We start from the raw sequence: 24,790 nt of genomic DNA, 5'->3' as shown, positions 1-24,790 counted from the left end.
AACTAAGAATACCAAGAGAACAAAGCAAAATTATTGATAAAAGTAAATTGGAAAGTTGTTTAAAATTACATGCCCTATTTGAAAATTAAAGTTTTTTTGGACTTGACTGTCCGTTTAAATGCTTGCATAATAGTATCTCCATTATATAACAATGTATGCTGAAACTCATGTGTGACAGTGACATTAATCACATCATAATTTCTTGTGATGTTCAAATGAAATCCATGTAATTTCCTATTACATCATTACATATTCAAAAAAAGTTCACGTTATATTTTTTGAGTTTTCTTGTCGGCAAATATCGCAACCGATATAGGCAATTAACAACGTGTTTTATAATATAATAGTTCGGTCATATTTTTGGATTGTTTTCTACTCTTTGTCAGGTGTAAAAATCGTCTCAGTACTCCTGTTTTCAATTTCAACGTAAAATGCATAAACCTAAGAGTACAAAGATGGCAGGTTTACTGTGGTAAAAAAAGGTGTCCGCCGTAAAGAGATCCCAACAAAAGTAGTAGTACCACCTGAGGGAGAAGTAAGATGGCGGTCTTATGACGTCAGTAAGGGATGGGCGGGGCCTCGGGCAGCTCAGCATCTCTTCCCTTTCCCTGTCATCAGCTGACTTGTGTGGACCGGTGGGGCATAGAAGCCCCGGGATATGATGGAGGGCAATAAAGATGAGGCGCAGCGCTGTGTGCGAATCGGGCGAGAGGCGCTAGCGGCAGGAGATCATGAGAAAGCACGAAAATTCATAGAGAAAGCGGGTAGACTGTATCCGAGCAAAGAGGCCCGTGGTGAGTAGCAGCAGGCCTGATATGTACTCACTAGTGTCACCCTAGATGACATAGTGTAAAAACCGTGTGACATATTGCATTGGGAAGGGACTCTGTATAATATGATTGATATACGCTTTTTTTTTCTAATGTGTGTGAAACCCTGTTTTAGCTCTGAAACAAGCTTTTGCTTATACGTCTATAGGCAATCAGTATTCTTTCAGCAGTTTGCTTTATTCAAGGACTGTAATGATCAAAATGTAAATTACATGTATTCATTTTGCTTATAGTTTTGCAGTACACTACAAATAGCAAAGATGCTTCTACTAGACGTTATAACTGTTTCATATATATAGAATTTATACATTGTTTTAGGTATAACGTTATAAACATTGTTGCAAACAATGGTAATAGATTAAAACATTTATGCAAAAAAAAATTAGTGTATAGTGTCCCTTTAACAGCACGTGCACACAGTCTATCTAAGATTATTATTTAAAGGGACAGTGTATTGTTAGAGATATAAGCAAAGTGTATAATAGAGCATATAATTTTCAACAACTTTCCAACTTCTATCTGAATTGTAAAATAAACATTTTGGGTTTCAAGTAACGGTTATAGAAAAGCTATGTAAACAACGTTTATAAATAAATCACACTCGTAGTGGGTGGTGAGATAAAATAATAATTTTCTGATTTTTCTCTATAAGTGTTGTCCTAACTGTGTATACATTGAGAGAGGATTTTGAGCAGAGAGATAGCAAAATTGATTAGCTAATTTCACTGGGCTGTGTTTCATTTAGCAGAGACTTCAAAAATATACCTAAAGGGAAAAAATCCCATAACAGGCGTAAAATGGAAATTTGTTGAAAATTTTATACCCCAATCCATTAAAATTTCATTTTTATTCTTACTGTCCCTTCTAAGCTTTCCTCATTCATTCATTATGCTCTAACTCTCTGTACAACTATAGACCAGGTACACTCTGCTAAATAGATTTATGTATAGACCTATGTTATATGGACCCAAAGTTTTACAAAATAATCCTTACCATGCAAGTGTTTAAAATCACTTGTACCTGTCAAAACATAGCCCTAGAAGGGTTTCAAAATGTCTGGTGCTTTTATCTATCTATCTCTATCTACCATTGTACCCTGGCATAAGGTCAAAGTGCAAAATTCTAACTCAACAAATGTAGAATACATACTGTGTTCAAACTATAGAATTGGAAGCCTGAATTGTGGTTCCTAAGACTTAGGTTGTCAAACTGGTTATAGATAAACATTTATTAAAGGGTCATAATAGTTCAACTTAAAATGCACATGAGTACATTTCAGTTTGGATAGAAGCATGTTTGCAATGTACTGGTATTTTAAAAAATGCTTCTAGTATAAATCTATTCCTGTTTCAGTAGCATATGCTATGTCATTTACACACTGTGCCATCTCAGATAGCTGGTGGTGGGTAGCATGTATCTTGTCCTTGAAGAATAAGTTTGCATCATACAAGGCCATTACTGGCTAATTGAGCAGGCATAGTGTTTGAATGCTGGTGCACAGGACAAACAAATACAGTATATGTACATTTGCTCCAATGCCAGTATATTGTAAAAAGGTATTCTATTCAGACTTATAATGCAATTTTTGTTTTTTTTGTTTACTGTTCCTTTAAACTGCATATGTGCTAATGTGTCAGACTGTTACCCTAAAAGCACCGGGAAATAATATATAAACAGATTTGATGCACTTTAGGGGTACAGAATCGGATGATGTGGGTATCAGGGATTATGTTTTTTTTAGCACCATGATATTCTAATGGCAACTGGAAAAAAAATCAGCATCTTGAAAGCAGGTGTAAGTCGGACACTGGTAAAAAAAAATAATTAAAAAAATATATATTTAAACTCTATTTACATTTTTAAAGGGACAGTCTTGTCAAAATTAAACTTTCATGATTCAGATAGGGCATGACATTTTAAAGGGACACTAAACCCACTTTTTTTTTTTTCTTTAATGATTCAGATAGAGAGAGAGAGAGAGCATGCAATTTTAAGCATTTTAATCCTATTATCAATTTGTCTTCGTTCTCTTGCCATCTTTATTTAAAAAAAAAAAAAAAGCAGATTTTTAGGTTCAGCACCCTGGATAGTGCTTGCTTTATTGGTGGCTACATTTAGCCACCAGTAAGAAAGTGTAACCCAGGTCCTGAACAAAAATGGTCCAGCTCCTAAGATTTACATTCCTGCTTCTTAAATATATATAGCAAGAGAGAAGAAAATGTAATAATAGGAGTAAATTAGAAAGATGCGTAAAATTGCATGTTTTATCTGAATAATAACATAAAAGATTTCAGTTTAGTATTAGGGATAGACCGATGTTTTTTTTTAGGGCCGATACCGATTATTGACCGCCTTTCAGGCCGATAACGGATAACAGGGGCCAATATTCTGTACATTTAAAGTTTTGAAAAATCAACACAATTTCTACACAAATCTGGTATAAACTCAACATGCTTATTAAAATTTTAAACATTAAAAGTAAGCAACTGGAAAAAATAAAGTGCTTGAAAATTAACTTATTCAATTGCTTCCCAAAACATATAAAAATGGCATAAATCCCTTTTAAACTGCACACTGATATAAAATTAAATTTAAGTCACTACTGCAAAGCTAGACACTACACAATTTCTTCAGTACCCCCAGTTAAGTAGAAAAACATTATAGTGCAGAAAGCATAACATTTCAGCATGTTCTTCTGTTTTTTTTCATACATTGCGTTACAAGTACAGTAAAAAAAAAAAAAAAAAAAATATATATATATATATATATATATATATATATATATATATATATATATATATATTACTTACTGTGTGTGTATCTATATATACTGCCAATTGATAGAGAAAGAAAGGACATGTTGGAAAATCAGTCCTAGATTTAATTTATTTGCTTGAATTTTTAATATGCTCATATATATTTACTGAGTTGCAGATACCTTCCCTGGTACTGAGGAGTGGACTATAAGGTTTTTTTATGTCACTTATGGGCAGTTTTGTGTGTAACAGCGCCACCCAATGGTCAGAGCATTGTTAGCCACTGCTAGAGAATATTGATACTAGTCTTTTATACTGCATAGCTTTCTACTCCAGGTTTGTTGTTGTGGACATTTAAAGGGACAGTCTACACCAGAATATTTATTGTTTTAAAAGATAGATAATTCCTTTATTACCCATTCCCTTGCTTTGCAAAACCAACACAGTTATATTAAAGGGACACTCAATCAAAATTAAACTTTCATTATTCAGATAGAACATGCCATTTTAAACAACTTTCCAATTTGCTTCTATTAAAAAAATGTGCACATTATTTTTATATTTAAACTTTTTGAGTCGCCAGGTCCTACTGAGCATGTGCAAGAATAAGTGTGTATGCATTTGTGAATGGCTGATGGCTGTCACATGGTACGTGTATGCATTTGTGATTGGCTGATGGCTGTCACATGGTACAGGGGGAGTGGAAAAAGACATAACTTTTAAAATTGTCAGAAAAAATTTTACTACTCATTTGAAGTTCACACTAAGTGTTATTGCATTGTCTTGTTATCTTGCATTTGTTGATTATGGAAATCTACTGTGTTGACTGGTCCTTTAATACACTTTTTACCTCTGTGATTAGTTTGTATATAAGCCTCTGCAGACTGCCCCCTTATTTCAGGTCTTTTGACAGACTTGCATTTTAGCCAATCAGTTCTGACTCCTTGGAACTCCACGTGCATGAGCATAGTGTTATCTATATGAAACACATGAACTAACACCCTCTAGTTGTGAAAAACTGTAAAACTTCCCTGAGACGAGGCAGCCTTCAAGGGCTTCGAAATTAGCATATGAACCTCCCTAATTTTAGCCTTCAACTAAGAATACCAATAGAACAAAACAAAATTGGTGATAGGTGTAACTTTGAAAATTGTTTAAAATTACATGCCCTACCTGAATAATGAAAGTTTGCTTTGGACTAGACTGTCCCTTTAATTGGTGTGCCTGAACTATCATTTTTTTTTTTAATTTTTTTTTCTCTTTAAAGGGGAAAATAAAATATTTAAATTAAAACAATTGTCAAATATAGCAGCTTTAGTGAAATGTTTTGCTAATGTGTAAAATGTATCAGAATGCAACAAAAAATGTTCTATTTGTGACAGCAAATTGCAAGCAGATTGATTTTATGTATTGCTGACCCCTATAAGCAAATCAAAAGTAATTTAACTCTGTGTACTTCAGGGAAACTATGTAGCTTTAAGTGCCACTTAAAGATTACATTTTCCATTTCACAAATCATATATGTTTGTTTATGCTAGTCCATCTACAGGCCTGACATTGGTGGTATGGTAGTTGGTAACTGAGCTTGGACTTTTATCAGTGCTATTTATTATTAGATGCTATGTCCAGCTTATATGTGCTATAAATGATTTGTGTCACTTAAAACGACATAGTTTCCTTTAAGTACATACAGCTAAATTTCTTTTGGTTTGCTCCATATCGGTAATATCGGTAAGTTTCTGGCCGATACCAATATTTCAGAAATTCCAAATATCGGCCCTAAAAATTGGCCACTCTGATATATCGGTCTATGCATATTTAGAATCCCTTTAAACAATTTTCCAATTTTACTTTTATCAAATTTGCTTTGTTTTCTTGGTATTCTTTGTTGAAAGCTAAACCTAGGTAGGCTTATTTGCTAGTTTCTAAGCCCTTGAAGGCCGCCACTTATCTCAGTGCATTTTGACATTTTTTTACAGCTACACAGCGCTAGTTCATGTGTCCCATATAGATAACATTGTGTTCACTCCCGTGGAGTTACCTAGGAGTCAGCACTGATTAGCTAAAATGCAAGCCTGTCAAAAGAACTGAAATAAGGGGGCAGACTGTAAAGGCTTAGATATAAGGTAACCACAGAGGTAAAAGATATAACCATGTCATTATTTAAACAGTTAGTAGCTGAGCCTCATACACTGTTTGGCGCTGCAGCGCCATCTTACTGCTCCCACAGAGTGCAGACTGATTTTCACAACAGCGCCACCTTAAACTCCCCCCCCCACAGCATATACTGGTCTGCAGCGGCGACATCTTACTGGTAGTGGGCCTTAGCGTGGAACACTCTAAAGTAGCTGTGCAGGACTCGGTACAAGGCACTGTTAGGCAGGACAAAGTAACACCAGACCAGTCAAAAAGTTTACTTTTCGTTACCTGGTCGGTCCTGCCTAATAGTGCCTAGTACCCGGTCCTGCAAAGCTACATCCAGGGCCGGTTAAAGTGATGGTAATTTATAGTATTTTACACCATCTAATATTCTTAAACGTAACATGTAGATATTAGTCGCTGTATATATTTTTTTAAAAGTCGAGGTTAATTTTCATGTGAAAGTGCCCGTTTTTTTAAAAAACAAGGGTACTTTCATTCATGAAAATTGACATTTCAGCCATTTTTTAAAAATATATTTACCTTTTCTTCTTGAAGCCACTCCAGTGCTTCACCAGCCCGTCGCAAGCCTCTTCATACGTCAGCAATGACGATTCCGGCATCCTCCAATCACGGCTCCCCCCCCCCCCCCCCCGGGTAATCATTGCCTGAGGCAACGCCGTGATTGGAGGAAGCCGGTTTTCGGCATTGCTGGGTAAGTGAACCAGACGGGGCATCGTTTCAGAATGGCGATTTGACGTTTCAGAAGAACAAGGTAAGTATTTTTAAAATACGGTGCTATGAAAGTGCCCCTGTTTTTATTATTTTTTTAATTTTTTTTTTTTTTAAAAACTGGGCACTTTCACATGAAAATTGACCTTCACTTTAAATTTGAATTATATTTCAATAATAAATTATAATCTTACCAATACGTTGCTTCATTCATATGCTCCGCCCCCTCTACTATGTTCTATTCACGCAGTTACTTAGATCTCGGCTCCACCCGCAATCTAATTATTCATTAGTTAGAATATATATATATTTCAAAAATGTAAAAAATAAAACTCTTAAACTCTATGTAATTTTTAAGTTTAAAATTGCTGATACATTTTTAATTCATCATTTGTAAAAGTTTAATAGCGCTGCAGTCCTATACTTACACTTCTATTGCTTAAAATATGTACTCCAATGACTCTCCGTATCCCATGAACTGTGAGCAGCTATGTCTTCACAATTTAAATGCGCATTAGAAGCAGCATGACGTCGCTAACGCATGCGCAAAGGAATGTTGTTGTTTTTTTTAATGCAACATGCCAAAACGTCAAGTAAATTTGATTATTTTTAGTTTAGAATCGTATGGTAATTAGTGAATCCTTTCAATTTATCATCACTATTCACTTCAATGATGGGACCAAGTGGGTCCAAAGGACCCAGGCGGCACTTTAGTTCATGTCATACCCAGATTGCCCTCCCATCCTCTTCTCTAGCTCCTCTTGTGTTTGAAGCACACAGGTGCTGAATATCAGGGGCAGGCTGGGCATGAGTAGGGAAATCACGGCAGTAGACTCAGATAAGGTACAAGGAGAACGAACGGTTCTCAGGTTTGAAGGGTTGCTGTGTTTTTGTTCATCTGTGGAATCTCTCAAGATAACTGTCTATGCAGAGAACTAGCTAGCAATAAAATGTATTGTCAGCATGCCGCTCTGTTACTTTGTAAAGAAAGTGGGAGGAAGTGAGTTAAAGTGAAAGTAAATCCTAGCGTTTTACAAACACTAGGATTTACTATTGAAACAAATAAAGGGCACTTTCATTCATGAAGTATAAGATACTTCATGTGGAAAGCTCCTTTATTCGATTCAACCAATCGCCGCTCTTAGCTCCTACAGCAGCCCACGGCTAAAAACAATTTTGGCTAAGAGGTGACGTTTTCACTTCTTAGCCAATAGCCGTGCGGTAAATCCGACTTTGTGCCCATGGGAGCTGGATTTATCGCACTGCTATTGGCTAAGAGGTGAAAACGTCACCTCTTAGCCAAAAATTATTTTAGCCATGCGCTGCTGTAGGAGCTAAGAGCGGCGATCGGTTGAATCAAATAAAGGAGCTTTCTGCATGAAGTATCTTTTATACTTCATGAATGAAAGTGCCCTTTATTTGTTTTAATAGTAAATCCTAGTGTTTGTAAAACGCTAGGATTTACTTTCACTTTAAAGTTTAAATGTTAAGAGTTGCAGTTTACAGCATGTTATCTGCAGCATAGTACTAGACAGTCCGTATCAATGACTTGCAGCAGATACAGCAGCCTCAACTGCCACTGAGCAGTAAGGTCATGTTAACTGCTGGTGTCCTTGGAATTCATATAAAGTAACACCTTATTGACACCAATACACTGTAGCATATTTATTGGCATTACACTAAGTATGGTTATTCACTCTTTAGTATATAAAATGTGTGTATGTAAATAAAAATACCTGCTCACCCACAGCATAAAAACTGGAGAAAATTCTGTCAGTGTTTTAACCTGCTTCTAAATTTGTAAAACAAACAAGCCATAATGTGTATTAGTGAAGTAGTCTATTGCATGCTATTTTGTAATGAATAGGTGCTCGTCTGGGGTCCTTCCTCCAATTTTACTACGTGTTCCAGTGGTTCCTAGTTATACACTTGGCTTTGTATGCTGCTACTGTGCCACCCCTGATCAAAGCAGACCTTATATCCGCTATTTATATCAAATATAAAATTTTTAAAAAAAGCAAGTGTAGTAAGCTATGCATCTGTTTTTAAGTCTTTTATGGCTTGGTATTATTGGCACATGAGACCCATACATTAAGTCAGGGGGTTAATGTGGCATAAAACTGAGACTTAACTTATTTGCTTTAACCATATTGTCTGGTGTCTGAGGTGACATATAATCGCCATAACATCGGCAATAGGGCGTCTGGGACATATACTTGGCATAAGAGGTTTTTTTTGAAATATACACTTTTATTACTCAATCTGTTTTAGACTTCAATGTGCATGCTCACACTAATGAGGAAGTCCAGTCTGTGAACAGAACTTATTCAGCCTGCGCCCAGAGAATTAGTCGAATAGCATTCTATGCCAGCAAGTTTTATTCAGTTCAGGGGGGGATTTTAAAACCAATTTTTTTACAATTTCGTAATTTAGCTAAATATTCTCAGTGTTAGTTATGCAAAACAGGGGAATGGGTAATAAAGGGATTATCTATTATAAATATTGGTGTAGACCATCCCTTAAAGGGACACTGAACCCAAACTTTTTTCTTTCGTTATTCAGATAGAGCATGCAACTTTCTGATTTTACTCCTATTCTCATTTTTCTTCCTTCTCTTGGTATCTTTTATTTAAAAAGCAAAATTGTAAGTTTAGATGTCGGCCCATTTTTGGTGAACAACCTGGGTGGATAAATTCATCCACCAATAAGCAAGTGCTGTCCAATATTCTGAACCAAAAATTGTCTGGCTCCTTAGCTTAGGTGCCTTCTTTTTCAAATAAAGATAGCAAAAGAACAAAGAAAGATTGATAATAGGAGTAAATTAGAAAGTTGCTTAAAATTACATGCTCTGTCTGAATCACAAAAGAAAAAATTTGGGTTCAGTGTCTCTTTAACCCCTTAATGACCACAGCACTTTTCCATTTTCTGTCCGTTTGGGACCAAGGCTATTTTTACATTTTTTAGGTGTTTGTGTTTAGCTGTAATTTTCCTCTTACTCATTTACTGTACCCACACATATTATATACCGTTTTTCTCGCCATTAAGTGGACTTTCTAAAGATACCATTATTTTCATCATATCTTATAATTTACTATAAAAATTTTTTATAAAATATGAGGAAAAAATGGAAAAAAACACACTTTTTCTAACTTTGACCCCCAAAATCTGTTACACATCTACAACCACAAAAAAACACCCATGCTAAATAGTTTCTAAATTTTGTCCTGAATTTAGAAATACCCAATGTTTACATGTTCTTTGCTTTTTTTGTAAACTATAGGGCCATAAATACAAGTAGCACTTTGCTATTTCCAAACCATTTCTTTTCAAAATTAGCGCTAGTTACATTAGAACACTGATATCTTTCAGGAATCTCTGAATATCCATTGACATGTATATATTTTTTTTTTAGTAGACAACCCAAAGTATTGATCTAGGCCCATTTTGGTATATTTCATGCCACCATTTCACCGCCAAATGCAATCAAATACAAAAAATCGTTCACTTTTCACAAATTTTTTCACAAACTTTTGGTTTCTAACTTAAATTATTTACAAACAGCTTGTGCAATTATGGCATAAATTGTTGTAAATTCTTATCTGGGATCCCCTTTGTTCAGAAATAGCAGACATATATGACTTTGGCGTTGCTTTTTGGTAATTAGAAGGCCGCTAAATGCCACTGCGCACCACACGTGTATTATGCCCAGCAGTGAAGGGGTTAATTAGGGAGCATGTAGGGAGCTTTTTGGGATAGTTTTAGCTTTAGTGTAGTGTAGTAGACAACCCCAAGTATTGATCTAGGCCAATTTTGGTATATTTTATGCCACCATTTCACCGCCAAATGCGATCAAATTAAAAAAAAAGTTAAATTTTTCTCAATTTTAGGTTTCTCACTGAAATTATTTACAAACAGCTTGTGCAATTATGGCACAAATGGTTGTAAATGCTTCTCTGGGATCCCCTTTGTTCAGAAATAGCTGACATATATGGCTTTGGCATTGCTTTTTGGTAATTAGAAGGCCTCTAAATGCCGCTGCGCATCACACGTGTATTATGGCTAGCAGTGAAGGGGTTAATTATGTAGCTTGTAGGGAGCTTGCAGGGTTAATTTTATCTTTAGTGTAGAGCTCAGCCTCCCACCTGAAACATCAGACCCCCTGATCCCTCCCAAACAGCTCTCTTCCCTCCCCCACCCCACAATTGTCCCCGCCATCTTAAGTACTGGCAGAAACTCTGCCAGTACTAAAATAAAAGGTATTTGGCCATTTTTTTTAAAAAAAAAAAGCATATTTACATATGCTGATGTGTATGATCCCCCCCCTTAGACCCCAACCTCACTGATCCCCCACCTAACAGCTCTCTAACCCTTCCCCTCTGCCTTAATGGGCGCCATCTTGGGTACTGGCAGCTGTCTGCCAGTACCCAGTTTTGCAAAAAATTTGCCATTTTATTAAAAAAAGCGCCATTTTCTGTAGTGTAGCTTTCCCCCCCACCAAGACCAACCCCCCACCCCTTCCAGATCCCTTAGATTATATTTTTAAAGTTTAAACCTTATTTTTTTTGTTTACTTTTTACTTTATGTTTTTCTGTAGTGTAGCGGTTCCCACCCGCTCCCGCCCCGTGCACGCGCGCGCCCCCGTGGGTCCCGCCCCCGATCCCGCCCCCCTCCACTCCATACACAACATCGATGGCCGCCCACCCGCCTCCCACGTAAGCTCCCACCCACCAACGATACCGGCCATCGATGTCCGGTGGAGAGAGGGCCACAGAGTGGCTCTCTCTGCATCGGATGGCCAAGGGGGGTTATTGCAGGATGCCTCCATATTGAGGCATCACTGCAATAACCGGAAAGCAGCTGGAAGCGAGCAGGATCGCTTCCAGCTGCTTTCCAGACCAAGGACGTACGCCACACGTCCTCGGTCATTAAGTGTATTTTTTTTGAGGACGTGTGGCGTACGTCCTTGGTCGTTAAGGGGTTAATTTTTTTTTTTTTAATTTTTTTTTTTTATCTGATTAATTGAAAAAATAATCGGCCAACTAATTGATTATGAAAATACTTCGTTGCAGCCCTAGTTGATACACAAATTCTCTGTAGTTATTGATATGCATATTGTATCCATGGACAGCGCTGCAGAATATGTTGGTGCTTCATAAATAAAGTATAATAATAATAATGCAATGAAGGACATGTGCGATTGCAATTCCATTTTCTCAATATTCTTTAACCGGTTTTAAAAATCATTTTACAGTAACAACTTTGACAACTAAAGGCACTTTTTGACACATTACTATTATATAGCACATGTACAAGGCTCTCTGAAATGGCTACAAATGACATTTAGAGATGTATTGCATATATGCTCTTGAAATGAGGTAAATTGTGCAGTGCGGCGGGACCCAAAGTAAATCCTCCAGTTCAACGTAGTCCGGGAGTACAGCCTGTTCTGGCTCTTTGTCTAGTTAGTGGAAGGTTAGGCGCCCAGGCTGAGAAATGAGATCTCATTGCCGATTCATAGTAAAGTTGGACATTAGAGAGTCAAATACCTCCCATATCAGAAGTTCTGGAGGATACGAGCCGCAACCCGTGGTCCCTTATAATTCCAAATATATATGTGTTAAATAAAGATTGACATTTATTAAGAAGGGGCACAGGTACTTTGAGGGGTAAACGATGAGAAAAGTTTGTTGACTTTGGTAAAACCATAATTGTAATGGCAGCAACCAGTCCCAGCCAGGAAATCTTATCATCATATTTTCTGTAATGAAGCATCAACCTCATATTAAGTAATGTATTATAGTTGTCATTAAAGCTAAACCCAATTTTTTTTTCTTTCATGATTCAGATAGAGCATTCAATTTTAAGAAGCTTTCTAATTTACTCCTATTATCAAATTCTCTTGTTCTCTTGCTATCTTTATTTGAAAAAACAGGATTCTAAGCTTAGGAGCCAGCCCATTTTTTGTTCAGCACCTGGATAGCACTACCCAGTTACTCAACAAAAAATTGGCCGGCTCCTATGCTTACATTCCTGATTTCTCAAATAAATACAGTAAGAGAACGAAGAAAAATTGATAATAGGAGTAAATTAGAAAGTTGCTTAAAATGGCATGCTCTATTTGAATAATGAGAAACAAAATTTGGGTTCAGTATCCCTTTAACAATAGATTTATCGTGGGAGAGCAATACTCCCAAGTGACTTATCCACCTAATCGGCCATTTGAAGGAGTATGTTTTTTTTTTTTTTAAGTATTTGTAGTTCCCTAGAGGGGATGCCTAAGGAATGTGCTTCAGTTTTGCCATTGTTTACTTTATAGTAAGATCATCCATGAGGGACATCATTGACTTTAGGGAAGTCAACAGATCTGTTATAAAGAGTGTCAGGTCGTCGGCAAATAAAGCAAGTTTTTGCTCGGTGTCGAGAAAGAAAAGCCCTGATTGTCTCTGGATTTTCTGGTTGCAGCATCCAGTGGTTCAATAGTCAGGGCAAATAGAAAGGGAGAGAGGAGCCATGTTGTGTATAATTTCTAATAGGTATCCCAGGGTAGCAAAGTCCAACACCTTTAAAAGCAGATGGGATAGAGTATAGGACCTTAATAGCAGTTCTGAAGGAATCTGGGATCCCAAATACTCAGATGCCCATTTATCAAGCTCCGCCAGAAACAGCAGTTATGAAGCAGCGGTCTAAAGACCGCTGCTCCATAACCCTGTCCGCCTGCTCTGATGAGGCGGGCAGGAATCGCCGCAATTCAACCCGATCAAATACGATCGGGTTGATTGACACCACCCTGCTGGCGGCCGATTGGCCGCGAGTCAGCAGGGGGCGGCCAATGCTGAATACGGAGAGCGTATTGCTCTCTGCATTCAGAGAGGTCTTGAGGACATGATCCGCACTGTTGGATCAGGTCCGCAAGACCTTTCATAAATGGGCCTCAAAGTCTGAATCGTATAGCCCCACCTCACCCTATCAATAACTATTTCCACATCTTAAGACAGGGTGAGGAGGGACAGTTCCATGTCTGCCACTTAGGTGAATATATTCAGTAGGTTGCGGGTATTATATGTTCCCTGTCTTATAACAAATCCCACCTGATCCAGATGGATAATTGATCGCAAGCGTAGGTCTAATCTGGTGACTAGCAGTTTGGCATATATTTTTGACATCCACATTTGTAAGAGAGGTTGGGGTGCAACTATAGCGTGCAGTCTACATACACTTTGCTACCATAGTGTGTGGTCTACATATACTTTTAATAGTCTACATACACTTTGCTACTATAGTGTGCGGTCTACATATACTTTTAATAGTCTACATACACTTTGCTACTATAGTGTGCGGTCTACATATACTTTTTTTTTTTTTTTAATAATACCATAGTGGGTGCTACAATAGCGTGTAGTCTACATACACTTTTCTACTATACTTTTAATAGGTGTGCGGTCTACATATACTTTTTTTTTTTATATAATACCATAGTGGGTGCTACTATAGCGTGCAGTCTACATACACTTTTCTACTATTTTGGTTTATATACGTATAATGGAAAAATCAATGGATGGAAAAATAAATTTGCTTTTAGAATAGAACGTGAAGTTTGGCACCCTCTATGACTACATCAAATACTGGTCTATGGGGCGGAGCATAGCCATGCAGGAACATGGCTGCATCTTTAAAAAGCTCCATTGCATATCCTTTGTCACCGACTCTAATCTGGTGATATCAGGAGAGAAAATAAGATAATAATGCACACAGCTAACAGGCAGGAACCTCATCTTGTGGATAGCACAGCCACAGCAGAGAATACTGGTGTTTCGTAACGGACTTCGCACTGGGCCTACTCTCTGCACTCCGCTGAAAAGTTTAAAGTAAGGCAGATGTGATATGGAGTCATGGGAGACCCGACTACCACCCGACTAAGGCTGTTGCATATAGGAGATCTGACTCGCAGCTAAACTCCATTTTACCTTCAGAAACAAACACGCCGCCGTAGACGCGTGGCGCTCCATTGAAAAATCCAAAGCAAGGCAGACGTGACGCAGAGTTGTAGGAGACTCGAAAATCTACTGATTAAGGCTGTTGCATGTAAGAGAATCGGCCCACAACTATTTGGAAGTCAGCACACCGCCATAGATATGACCCACATAGCGCAGCTGGAAGGGAAATGCACACAAGCTTCATACAGTGAGTAATATCCGAATACATACATAGAACGACTTACTCCACCATTAAAAGTGGGTTCTATAAGTAAATAGCAATGGAAGTAGCCAATGTGTGGACTGTCAGATCATTACACTGGGCTCCACTGTGGGACAAACTCCCTCATTACTCAAGATTGTAAGAGATACACAATCAAAGAATCTCTAAAATAACAATCTCCAAGGAGACTTTATACCACAAAACTACACCTGTATCAAATTTATAATGCTGGCAAAAATATACTTATCTCCATCATAGTGCTGTAAGAGCAACAAGGCTCTTGATAGTTTCACATTGTGCCTAACACAATTGCAACCTGCCAACAACACACCGCAGCAGTTCAATGGCGGCCAAAAACAACAACAAAACTGATAAAAAAAAAAAAAAATTATCAGCATCTTCAGCCACTATGAACTCCTTCTTCCAAAAGCATGATACTGACACTACAGAAATGCTAATGGAGCCACCATCTATTGATAGCCAGTTAACACAGCCTCAAATTTTAACTTCTTCCCCACACACGGAATAACTAGCTCAGATCCAAACTAACATTTCAAAGTTGCCATCTTAATCGGATCTAGCTGACCTGAAAACTTTTATCAAAACAGAAATGTCATCTCTGAGAAGACATAAATGAATTGGGGTCAAGAATAGAATATCTGGAGGAAGGGCAAGACACCTTAAATAACATGATGACCGACTCTAATCATCAAATGACACAATACGAATCTCTCATACAATCTCAACTGAAAATTGAAGACCTAGACAATAGGAGTAGGAGAAGTAACTTACAGATAAGGGGAGTTCCAGAAGAAGTAAAACGGGAATCCTTGCCCTCATACCTATTACAATTATTCAAATATATTACCCCGTCGCTGAAGCTCACTGAAACATCTATGTAACGAGCTCATGTGGCATTAAAACCTTTTCCAAAACCACCCAACCCTCAAAGACATCATTATAACGTTTACAAATTACCTAGAAAAGAGACGATATGGAAACAAGTCGGGCTACAACGAGAGATCAACTTCCAAACATATAGTATTCAAATCTTTCAAGACAATCTGTCCCACGACAATTGAAAAAATGAGAAATACTTTATATCATGCAAATCCTACAAGAAAGACAGGTGAAATATTGTTGCGGTTTTTCCTTCAGCCTCATAGTCCAAAAAAAAGGCAGGACACGTATACAAAGAACCAGAAGACCTGGACTCCTCCAAAGGACTCAATATCAACTTCCCTCAACTAAAGTACTGGTCTGTATTCCCCACCTCTGTCACGTTTTCTTGCATAACAACACTACTACATCAGTGACAAGGTTCTGTTTCTTGTGGTAAATCCAGAAGATTGTTTTCACGTTAAAATGTAACTGTGCTCTCTTCTGTGATATTTTTATAAAATTATTTTAACAACATTTTAAAGGGTAAAATCTCCACCTCGTCATCTTGCAAATCATCAATCAGTATATGTCTGCTAGACTGTCTGAAATTGCAAATCTACAATCGGCATATGCCTTGCTAGACTGTCTGAAATTGCAAATCTACAATCGGCATATGCCTGGCTAGACTGTCTGAAATTCTTTTAACAACATTGTAAAGGATAAGTTAAACTGACATTTTAAGTCAGTTTAACTGATTTTATACTTTAAAATGTTCTTAAAATCAAATCAGTATATGCCTTGCTAGACTGCTCTAGTATAAACCGCAGATTAGGCCGGAGACTGCACGCTATAGTAGCACAGAGATTGATCTGTAGCTTTTGCTGTGGGATGAATCTTTACCTTCTTAGGGTATGATTAGAATATTGGCCTCTAAGAAGGTGGCCTTCTTGAGCCGTCAAATTATAGTATTTAAAGGGACACTAAACCCAAATTTATTTTCTTTCATGATTCAGATAGAGCATTTCATTTTAAGCAACTTTCTAAATTATTCCTATTATCAAATGTTCTTCTCTTGCTATCTTTATTTGAAAAGCAAGACTTAGGAGCTGGCCCATTTTTGGTTCAGCACCTGGGTTGAGCTTGCTGAATGGTGGCTTAAAGGCTCAAGTCCACCACCTTTCAGATTCAGATAAGAGACGGCCTTCAAGGGCTTAGAAATTAGCATATGAGCCTACCTAGGTTTGGCTTTCAACAAATTTGATGATAAAAGTAAATTGGAAAGTTGTTTCAAATTGCATGCCCTATTTGAATCATGACAGTTTAATTTGGACTTGACTGTCCTTTTAGTTCTTTGCCTAAGCTTTGTTGCAAGCTGTCAATATTTTACAACGTATTGCACTGCCTCCACCTAGCTACCCCCTAATGAAACCATGCTGGCAATTTTCTGTGAAGATAAAATTGTAAACTTGATGGATCATATGACAATGTTGGAGTAATGATCCTAGTATTTTTTATTTTCTTAAATTTAATACAGGATGGATTAGTGAGATGGGATGTTTGCTAGTCGGATTTTACATGCCAAGCACTTTAAAGAGATTGGTGGCAGCATCCAACTCTTTCTCTTGGTATCCATTGTTGAAACTTCTACATAGGTAGGCTCAGAAGCAATGCACTACTGTGAGCTAGTTGCTTGTCACTGTCTCACCCAATGTGTTTAGCTAGGTCCCAGTAGAGCATTGCTCTCCTTCAACAAAGGATATGAAGGGAATGAACCAAATTTAATAACAGAAATAGATCTGAAAAATGGTATGCTTTATCTGAAACCTAAAAGTTTTACTTTTATGATTATGTTCTTTTCAGGTATATATTTTTTATTTTATAAAGTTGTTGCTGTGTACAGACACAAATTCACAGTTTTGAGAAACAAAACCAATAATATGTGATATTATCTTCAAGACAGAAAAACTGCCCAAAATCTTACAGAATCCTCTGGGAAAGCATGACATTCAGAAACGAATAAAGGTATTAATTTACCAAAAAACATTACAACCAAGAATATACAGCATTGTGCTATATAATTAGAAACTAGTCTATTTCAGGATGATAACCTTTAGATTATTATGTATCATAAAATATATAAACTATCTTTAGATAGAATTTTCCTCAAAGTAGTTTTATTTAAATTATTTGAAAAAAAAAAACAACATTTTTAAATTCAAATAATAATAATTTCCTTTTTTTTTTAAATAATTGATTTTTATCCATACTGGAAGGAGGTAGCTGGAGGCAGTGCCTGAGCCAACATAGTAACTAGAATATACTGAGTTACCGGAACGGACAAGACCAGTCCTATTCTTCTTTGACTTATTAGCATTCTGGAACTTGTAGTATCCAGCCATACAGCCTAGAAAGGATCTAGCCGCACCTGATTACATTTTAGGTTTGGCTGGATGCGGTAAGCTGTCACTGGCAGGGTTAAGTAGGGAGCACTCATTGGTTGTCTTGGCACTTCAAACCAGGGTGTCAAGACTTAATTTTAATTCTGTTTTGCATATGTAAATATGACCCTGGGGATAGTCTCCCTAAGGGTGATGGGGGAAACCAGACGTGGACTCCTTGCCCAATGTGCTTAGAGGGATATGGCTGCACCTCACTGACGAGGCCCAAAGGAGGCCGAAACGATCGTCTGGGGTTGTCATGTTCCTTGTTCAGAGGAGAATTGCCTGGTATTTCGGAGCTGGACTGACCATGTTGGCGGGATCAGACTGATATACTACAGGAAAGTTTTCCTCTGTGAAAAGCACAATTGGGCAGAAAGAAGCTACTACCAGGTGGCAACCGGGCCATAGAACAAGCTATTGATGCTGCTGTTCGTTCCTGGCAGACTGCTTCTCATTCTGTTTTGCATTAATTTTAAGACACCAATGGTATCCTTGCTCCCAGTATTGTTAAGCCCTAAAATAGGCATCAACACAACCTTTAGGAAATGCTTGTATATGTATATAACTACAGCATGCAAAAAATAATAAATCTTAAACAGCTATGCATTTTAGCGCATCATTTTTTTTTATGTCCATTAACAACCAGAAAAATACACACAAACTCAGTTTTGCTAACCTTTTTCCTTATAGTTAAAATCCTTTAATCCGTTTATCTTATAGCTCTCTTCCTTTTTTTTATTTTTATAATTGGTACTCAAACTGTATTCCTTATTCAAGATGAGGTCTTACCTAGAATGTGCTAATATGTAAAAATGAAATTGTCTTGGTGCAACTTCTTGTTTCTAGGCATTGGCACGTATGTCGCATAAATAAATTGTATAAGCCTTTACAACTAGGAGGGCTGGGGCTCCCTAACAATTGTTGGTATAATATAGCTACACTAAATTAAATTATGTACTGATTGACTGATAATATATTGGAACATTCCAAAAAATTATTCAGGATAATATTATGTATTGGGATATTTAAAGAGCATGGGAAAGAACTCATAAATTAATTGGAAGTAACTATTGTCCAATTACTTATTTACCCATTGTAGGAAACCCTAAGTTAATGACTATAATACAAAACCCTACAATAAATGGAGAGCTCTGGGTATTTACATTTTTTTTTTTTTTTTTTTTTGGAAAGCCATATAAAAAAAATACTTTGAAGAAATGAATAAAGATTATGCTGCTGGAATGTTGCTTTGCATTATATTTCTCATTTAAATAATTCACATGCTTTTTTGGAGGTAACTACCAAATGAACATTCTTGCTTTATCAAATTTAAAATGTTTTCTGTATATTCTGACTTATATAGAACACTTTAAAGAAGTTAATTCTGATATATATTTAAAAAAAAAATGATAGCTAATACCTGGGACATTGAATTATCTAACAACAAATTTGGATTTGGTTTAGTTAAGAAAAGTTTAGCTGTGCTAAATCAGGTTACACTGAAATTTATATTTCAGGGAGTCGCAGGTGAGATTATTACAAAGAGGCTATCTTACTCCAAAAAGGGTTTCAAATTTGAATAAATCGTGTATAAATAAATGTTGTATATGTCAAATAGGGAGACCAAGTCTTAAGCATTATTTTTGGTCTTATCTTAAGTTACGGCAATTATGGGTAAAATCACCTTTTGGTTATCAAAATTGACAAAGACCTCAATTTTTTTTTTTCTTGAATTGGGATTATTTGAAGATTAAAAGTTTGATCTTTTTTATTACTATAGTGATACTCTGTGTTAGGAAGAGTATTTTAAAATTTATGGCCATCACCTAAAATTCAGATTTTAAGGAGGGAATATAAACCTGGTGTGTGTTATTTGATTCAGAGAATCTGGGACATAAAATGTTTAGTGTTACTAACTGAATATTGATAAGGGATTTTATATAGTGAATCTAAAATGTTTGCATGAACTTTTATATTATGTGGATATCTTCTCTTTTTTGTATAATGTATTAAATTAATAAAATTAAAAAAAAACATCACCTTGAGATTGGTAAATAGACTCTTTAGCTAGGGTTAAAATATGCTGTATACTTAATTTCTTCTGTTAAGTGTGATCAGTCCACGGGTCATCATTACTTCTGGGATATTACTCCTCCCCAACAGGAAGTGCAAGAGGATTCACCCAGCAGAGCTGCATATAGCTCCTCCCCTCTACGTCACTCCCAGTCATTCTCTTGCACCCAACGACTAGATAGGATGTGTGAGAGGACTATGGTGATTATACTTAGTTTTATATCTTCAATCAAAAGTTTGTTATTTTAAAATAGCACCGGAGTGTGTTATTACCTCTCTGGCAGAGTTTGAAGAAGAATCTACCAGAGTTTTGCTATGATTTTAGCCGGAGTAGTTAAGATCATATTGCTGTTCTCGGCCATCTGAGGAGTGAGGTAAACTTCAGATCAGGGGACAGCGGGCAGATGAATCTGCATAGAGGTATGTAGCAGTTTTTATTTTCTGACAATGGAATTGATGAGAAAATCCTGCCATACCGATATAATGTCATGTATGTATACTTTACACTTCAGTATTCTGGGGAATGGTACTTCACTAGAATTACACTGTAAGAAATACATAAAGCTGTTTAATAACTAGAGATTATGTTTAACGTTTTTGCTGGAATGTAAAATCGTTTTCATTTGCTGAGGTACTGTGTGAATAAATGTTTGGGCACTATTTTTCCACTTGGCAGTTGCTTAATCTGTTTTTCTGACAGTTTCTGTTCTCCCTCACTGCTGTGTGTGAGGGGGAGGGGCCGTTTTTTGGCGCTTTTACTATGCATCAAATATTTCAGTCAGCAACTCATTGTATTCCCTGCATGATCCGGTTCATCTCTACAGAGCTCAGGGGTCTTCAAAACTTATTTTGAGGGAGGTAATTTCTCTCAGCAGAGCTGTGAGAATTATAGTTTGACTGAGATAAAAAACGTTTATTCTGTAATTTGTTTCCTGCTTTCAGAATTTGTTATCTTTGCTAATGGGATTAAACCTTTGCTAAAGTTGTGTTGTTTACAAGGATTGAGGCTATAACTGTTTCAATTTATTAATTTTCAACTGTCATAGATCTACTGTGCTTCTTAAAGGCACAGTACGTTTTAATATTATTCTAATTGAATTGTATTTCCAAGTTGCAAGTTTATTTGCTAGTGTGTTAAACATGTCTGATTCAGAGGATGATACCTGTGTCATTTGTTGCAATGCCAAAGTGGAGCCCAATAGAAATTTATGTACTAACTGTATTGATGCTACTTTAAATAAAAGTCAATCTGTACAAATTGAACAAATTTCACCAAACAACGAGGGGAGAGTTATGCCGACTAACTCGCCTCACGTGTCAGTACCTACATCTCCCGCTCAGAGGGAGGTGCGTGATATTGTAGCGCCGAGTACATCTGGGCGGCCATTACAAATCACATTACAGGATATGGCTACTGTTATGACTGAGGTTTTGGCTAAATTACCAGAACTAAGAGGTAAGCGTGATCACTCTGGGGTGAGAACAGAGTGCGCTGATAATATTAGGGCCATGTCAGACACTGCGTCACAGGTGGCAGAACATGAGGACGGAGAACTTCATTCTGTGGGTGACGGTTCTGATCCAAACAGACTGGATTCAGATATTTCAAATTTTAAATTTAAACTGGAAAACCTCCGTGTATTACTAGGGGAGGTGTTAGCGGCTCTGAATGATTGTAACACAGTTGCAATACCAGAGAAAATGTGTAGGTTGGATAAATATTTTGCGGTACCGACTAGTACTGAGGTTTTTCCTATACCTAGGAGACTTACTGAAATTGTTACTAAGGAGTGGGATAGACCCGGTGTGCCGTTCTCACCCCCTCCGATATTTAGAAAAATGTTTCCAATAGACGCCACCACAAGGGACTTATGGCAAACGGTCCCTAAGGTGGAGGGAGCAGTTTCTACCTTAGCTAAGCGTACCACTATCCCGGTGGAGGATAGCTGTGCTTTTTCAGATCCAATGGATAAAAAGTTAGAGGGTTACCTTAAGAAAATGTTTGTTCAACAAGGTTTTATATTGCAACCCCTTGCATGCATTGCGCCGATCACGGCTGCAGCGGCATTCTGGATTGAGTCTCTGGAAGAGAACATTGGTTCAGCTACTCTGGACGACATTACGGACAGGCTTAGAGTCCTTAAACTATCTAATTCATTCATTTCGGAGGCCGTAGTACATCTTACTAAACTTACGGCGAAGAATTCAGGATTCGCCATTCAGGCACGCAGGGCGCTGTGGCTAAAATCCTGGTCAGCTGATGTTACTTCTAAGTCTAAATTGCTTAATATACCTTTCAAAGGGCAGACCTTATTCGGGCCCGGGTTGAAAGAGATTATCGCTGACATTACAGGAGGTAAAGGCCATGCCCTGCCTCAGGACAAAGCCAAAGCCAAGACTAGACAGTCTAGTTTTCGTTCCTTTCGTAATTTCAAAGCAGGAGCAGCATCAACTTCGCTACAGACAAGGCTGGAAACCTAACCAGTCCTGGAACAAGGGCAAGCAGACTAGGAAACCTGCTGCTGCCCCTAAAACAGCATGAATTGAGGGCCCCCGATCCGGGATCGGATCTAGTGGGGGGCAGACTTTCTCTCTTCGCCCAGGCTTGGGCAAGAGATGTTCAGGATCCCTGGGCGCTAGAGATAATATCTCAGGGATACCTTCTGGACTTCAAATACTCTCCTCCAAGAGAGAGATTTCATCTGTCAAGATTGTCAACAATCCAGACAAAGAAAGAGGCGTTTCTACGCTGCGTACAAGAGCTCTTGTTAATGGGAGTAATCCATCCAGTTCCACGATCGGAACAGGGACAGGGGTTTTACTCAAATCTGTTTGTGGTTCCCAAAAAAGAGGGAACTTTCAGACCAATCCTGGACTTAAAGATCCTAAACAAATTCCTAAGAGTTCCATCGTTCAAGATGGAGACTATTCGGACAATTTTACCTATGATCCAAGAGGGTCAATACATGACCACTGTAGATTTAAAAGATGCTTACCTTCACATACCGATTCACAAAGATCATTATCGGTACCTAAGGTTTGCCTTCCTAGACAGGCATTACCAGTTTGTGGCTCTTCCATTCGGATTGGCTACAGCTCCAAGAATCTTCACAAAGGTTCTGGGTGCTCTTCTGGCGGTACTAAGACCGCGGGGAATCTCGGTAGCTCCATACCTAGACGACATTCTGATACAAGCTTCAAGCTTTCAAACTGCTAAGTCTCATACAGAGTTAGTGCTGGCATTTCTAAGGTCACATGGATGGAAGGTGAACGAAAAGAAAAGTTCACTCGTTCCACTCACAAGAGTTCCCTTCCTGGGGACTCTTATAGATTCTGTAGAAATGAAGATTTACCTGACAGAGGACAGGCTAACAAGACTTCAAAGTGCTTGCCGCACCCTTCATTCCATTCAACACCCGTCAGTGGCTCAATGCATGGAGGTAATCGGCTTAATGGTAGCGGCAATGGACATAGTACCCTTTGCACGCTTACACCTCAGACCACTGCAACTGTGCATGCTAAGTCAGTGGAATGGGGATTACTCAGACTTATCCCCTTCTCTGAATCTGGATCAAGAGACCAGAAATTCTCTTCTATGGTGGCTTTCTCGGCCACATCTGTCCAGGGGGATGCCATTCAGCAGACCAGACTGGACAATTGTAACAACAGACGCCAGCCTTCTAGGTTGGGGTGCCGTCTGGAATTCTCTGAAGGCTCAGGGACAATGGAGTCAGGAGGAGAGTCTCCTGCCAATAAACATTCTGGAATTGAGAGCAGTTCTCAATGCCCTCCTGGCTTGGCCCCAGTTGACAACTCGGGGGTTCATCAGGTTTCAGTCGGACAACATCACGACTGTAGCTTACATCAACCATCAGGGAGGGACAAGAAGCTCCCTAGCTATGATGGAAGTATCAAAGATAATTTGCTGGGCAGAGTCTCACTCTTGCCACCTGTCAGCAATCCACATCCCGGGAGTGGAGAACTGGGAGGCGGATTTCTTAAGTCGTCAGACTTTTCATCCGGGGGAGTGGGAACTTCATCCGGAGGTCTTTGCCCAAATACTTCGACGTTGGGGCAAACCAGAGATAGATCTCATGGCGTCTCGACAGAACGCCAAGCTTCCTCGTTACGGGTCCAGATCCAGGGATCCAGGAGCAGTCCTGATAGATGCTCTGACAGCACCTTGGGACTTCAGGATGGCTTACGTGTTTCCACCCTTCCCGTTGCTTCCTCGATTGATTGCCAGAATCAAACAAGAGAGAGCATCAGTGATTCTAATAGCACCTGCGTGGCCACGCAGGACTTGGTATGCAGACCTGGTGGACATGTCATCCTGTCCACCTTGGTCTCTACCTCTGAAACAGGACCTTCTGATACAGGGTCCCTTCAAACATCAAAATCTAACTTCTCTGAAGCTGACTGCTTGGAAATTGAACGCTTGATTTTATCAAGACGTGGATTTTCTGAGTCAGTTATTGATACCTTAATACAGGCTAGGAAACCTGTTACCAGAAAGATTTACCATAAGATATGGCGTAAATACCTATATTGGTGTGAATCCAAAGGTTACTCTTGGAGTAAGGTTAGGATTCCTAGGATATTGTCTTTTCTACAAGAAGGTTTAGAAAAGGGTTTATCTGCTAGTTCATTAAAGGGACAGATCTCAGCTCTGTCCATTCTGTTACACAAACGTCTGTCAGAAGTTCCTGACGTCCAGGCTTTTTGTCAGGCTTTGGCCAGA

The 24,790-nt window shown here is 38.1% G+C and overlaps 1 protein-coding gene across 1 annotated transcript in view; it reads left to right on the top strand.

The window, feature by feature from the left end:
- The first annotated feature begins 577 nt into the window (after positions 1 to 577).
- The window catches only part of DNAJB14 (DnaJ heat shock protein family (Hsp40) member B14), a 122,288-nt gene continuing 98,075 nt past the window's right edge, over positions 578 to 24,790 (top strand). The window contains exon 1 of the mRNA XM_053703482.1: positions 578 to 794. Within this exon, the coding sequence (XP_053559457.1) occupies positions 659 to 794 (136 nt within the window). The 5' untranslated portion in view covers positions 578 to 658. The remainder of the gene's footprint in view (positions 795 to 24,790) is intronic.

The sequence above is a fragment of the Bombina bombina genome, chromosome 2 (genome assembly GCF_027579735.1).
Source record: "Bombina bombina isolate aBomBom1 chromosome 2, aBomBom1.pri, whole genome shotgun sequence".
Classification (NCBI taxonomy): Eukaryota; Metazoa; Chordata; class Amphibia; order Anura; family Bombinatoridae; genus Bombina; species Bombina bombina.
Note: the sequence above shows the minus strand (reverse complement) of the source record. Positions and strands in the feature narration are given on the sequence as shown.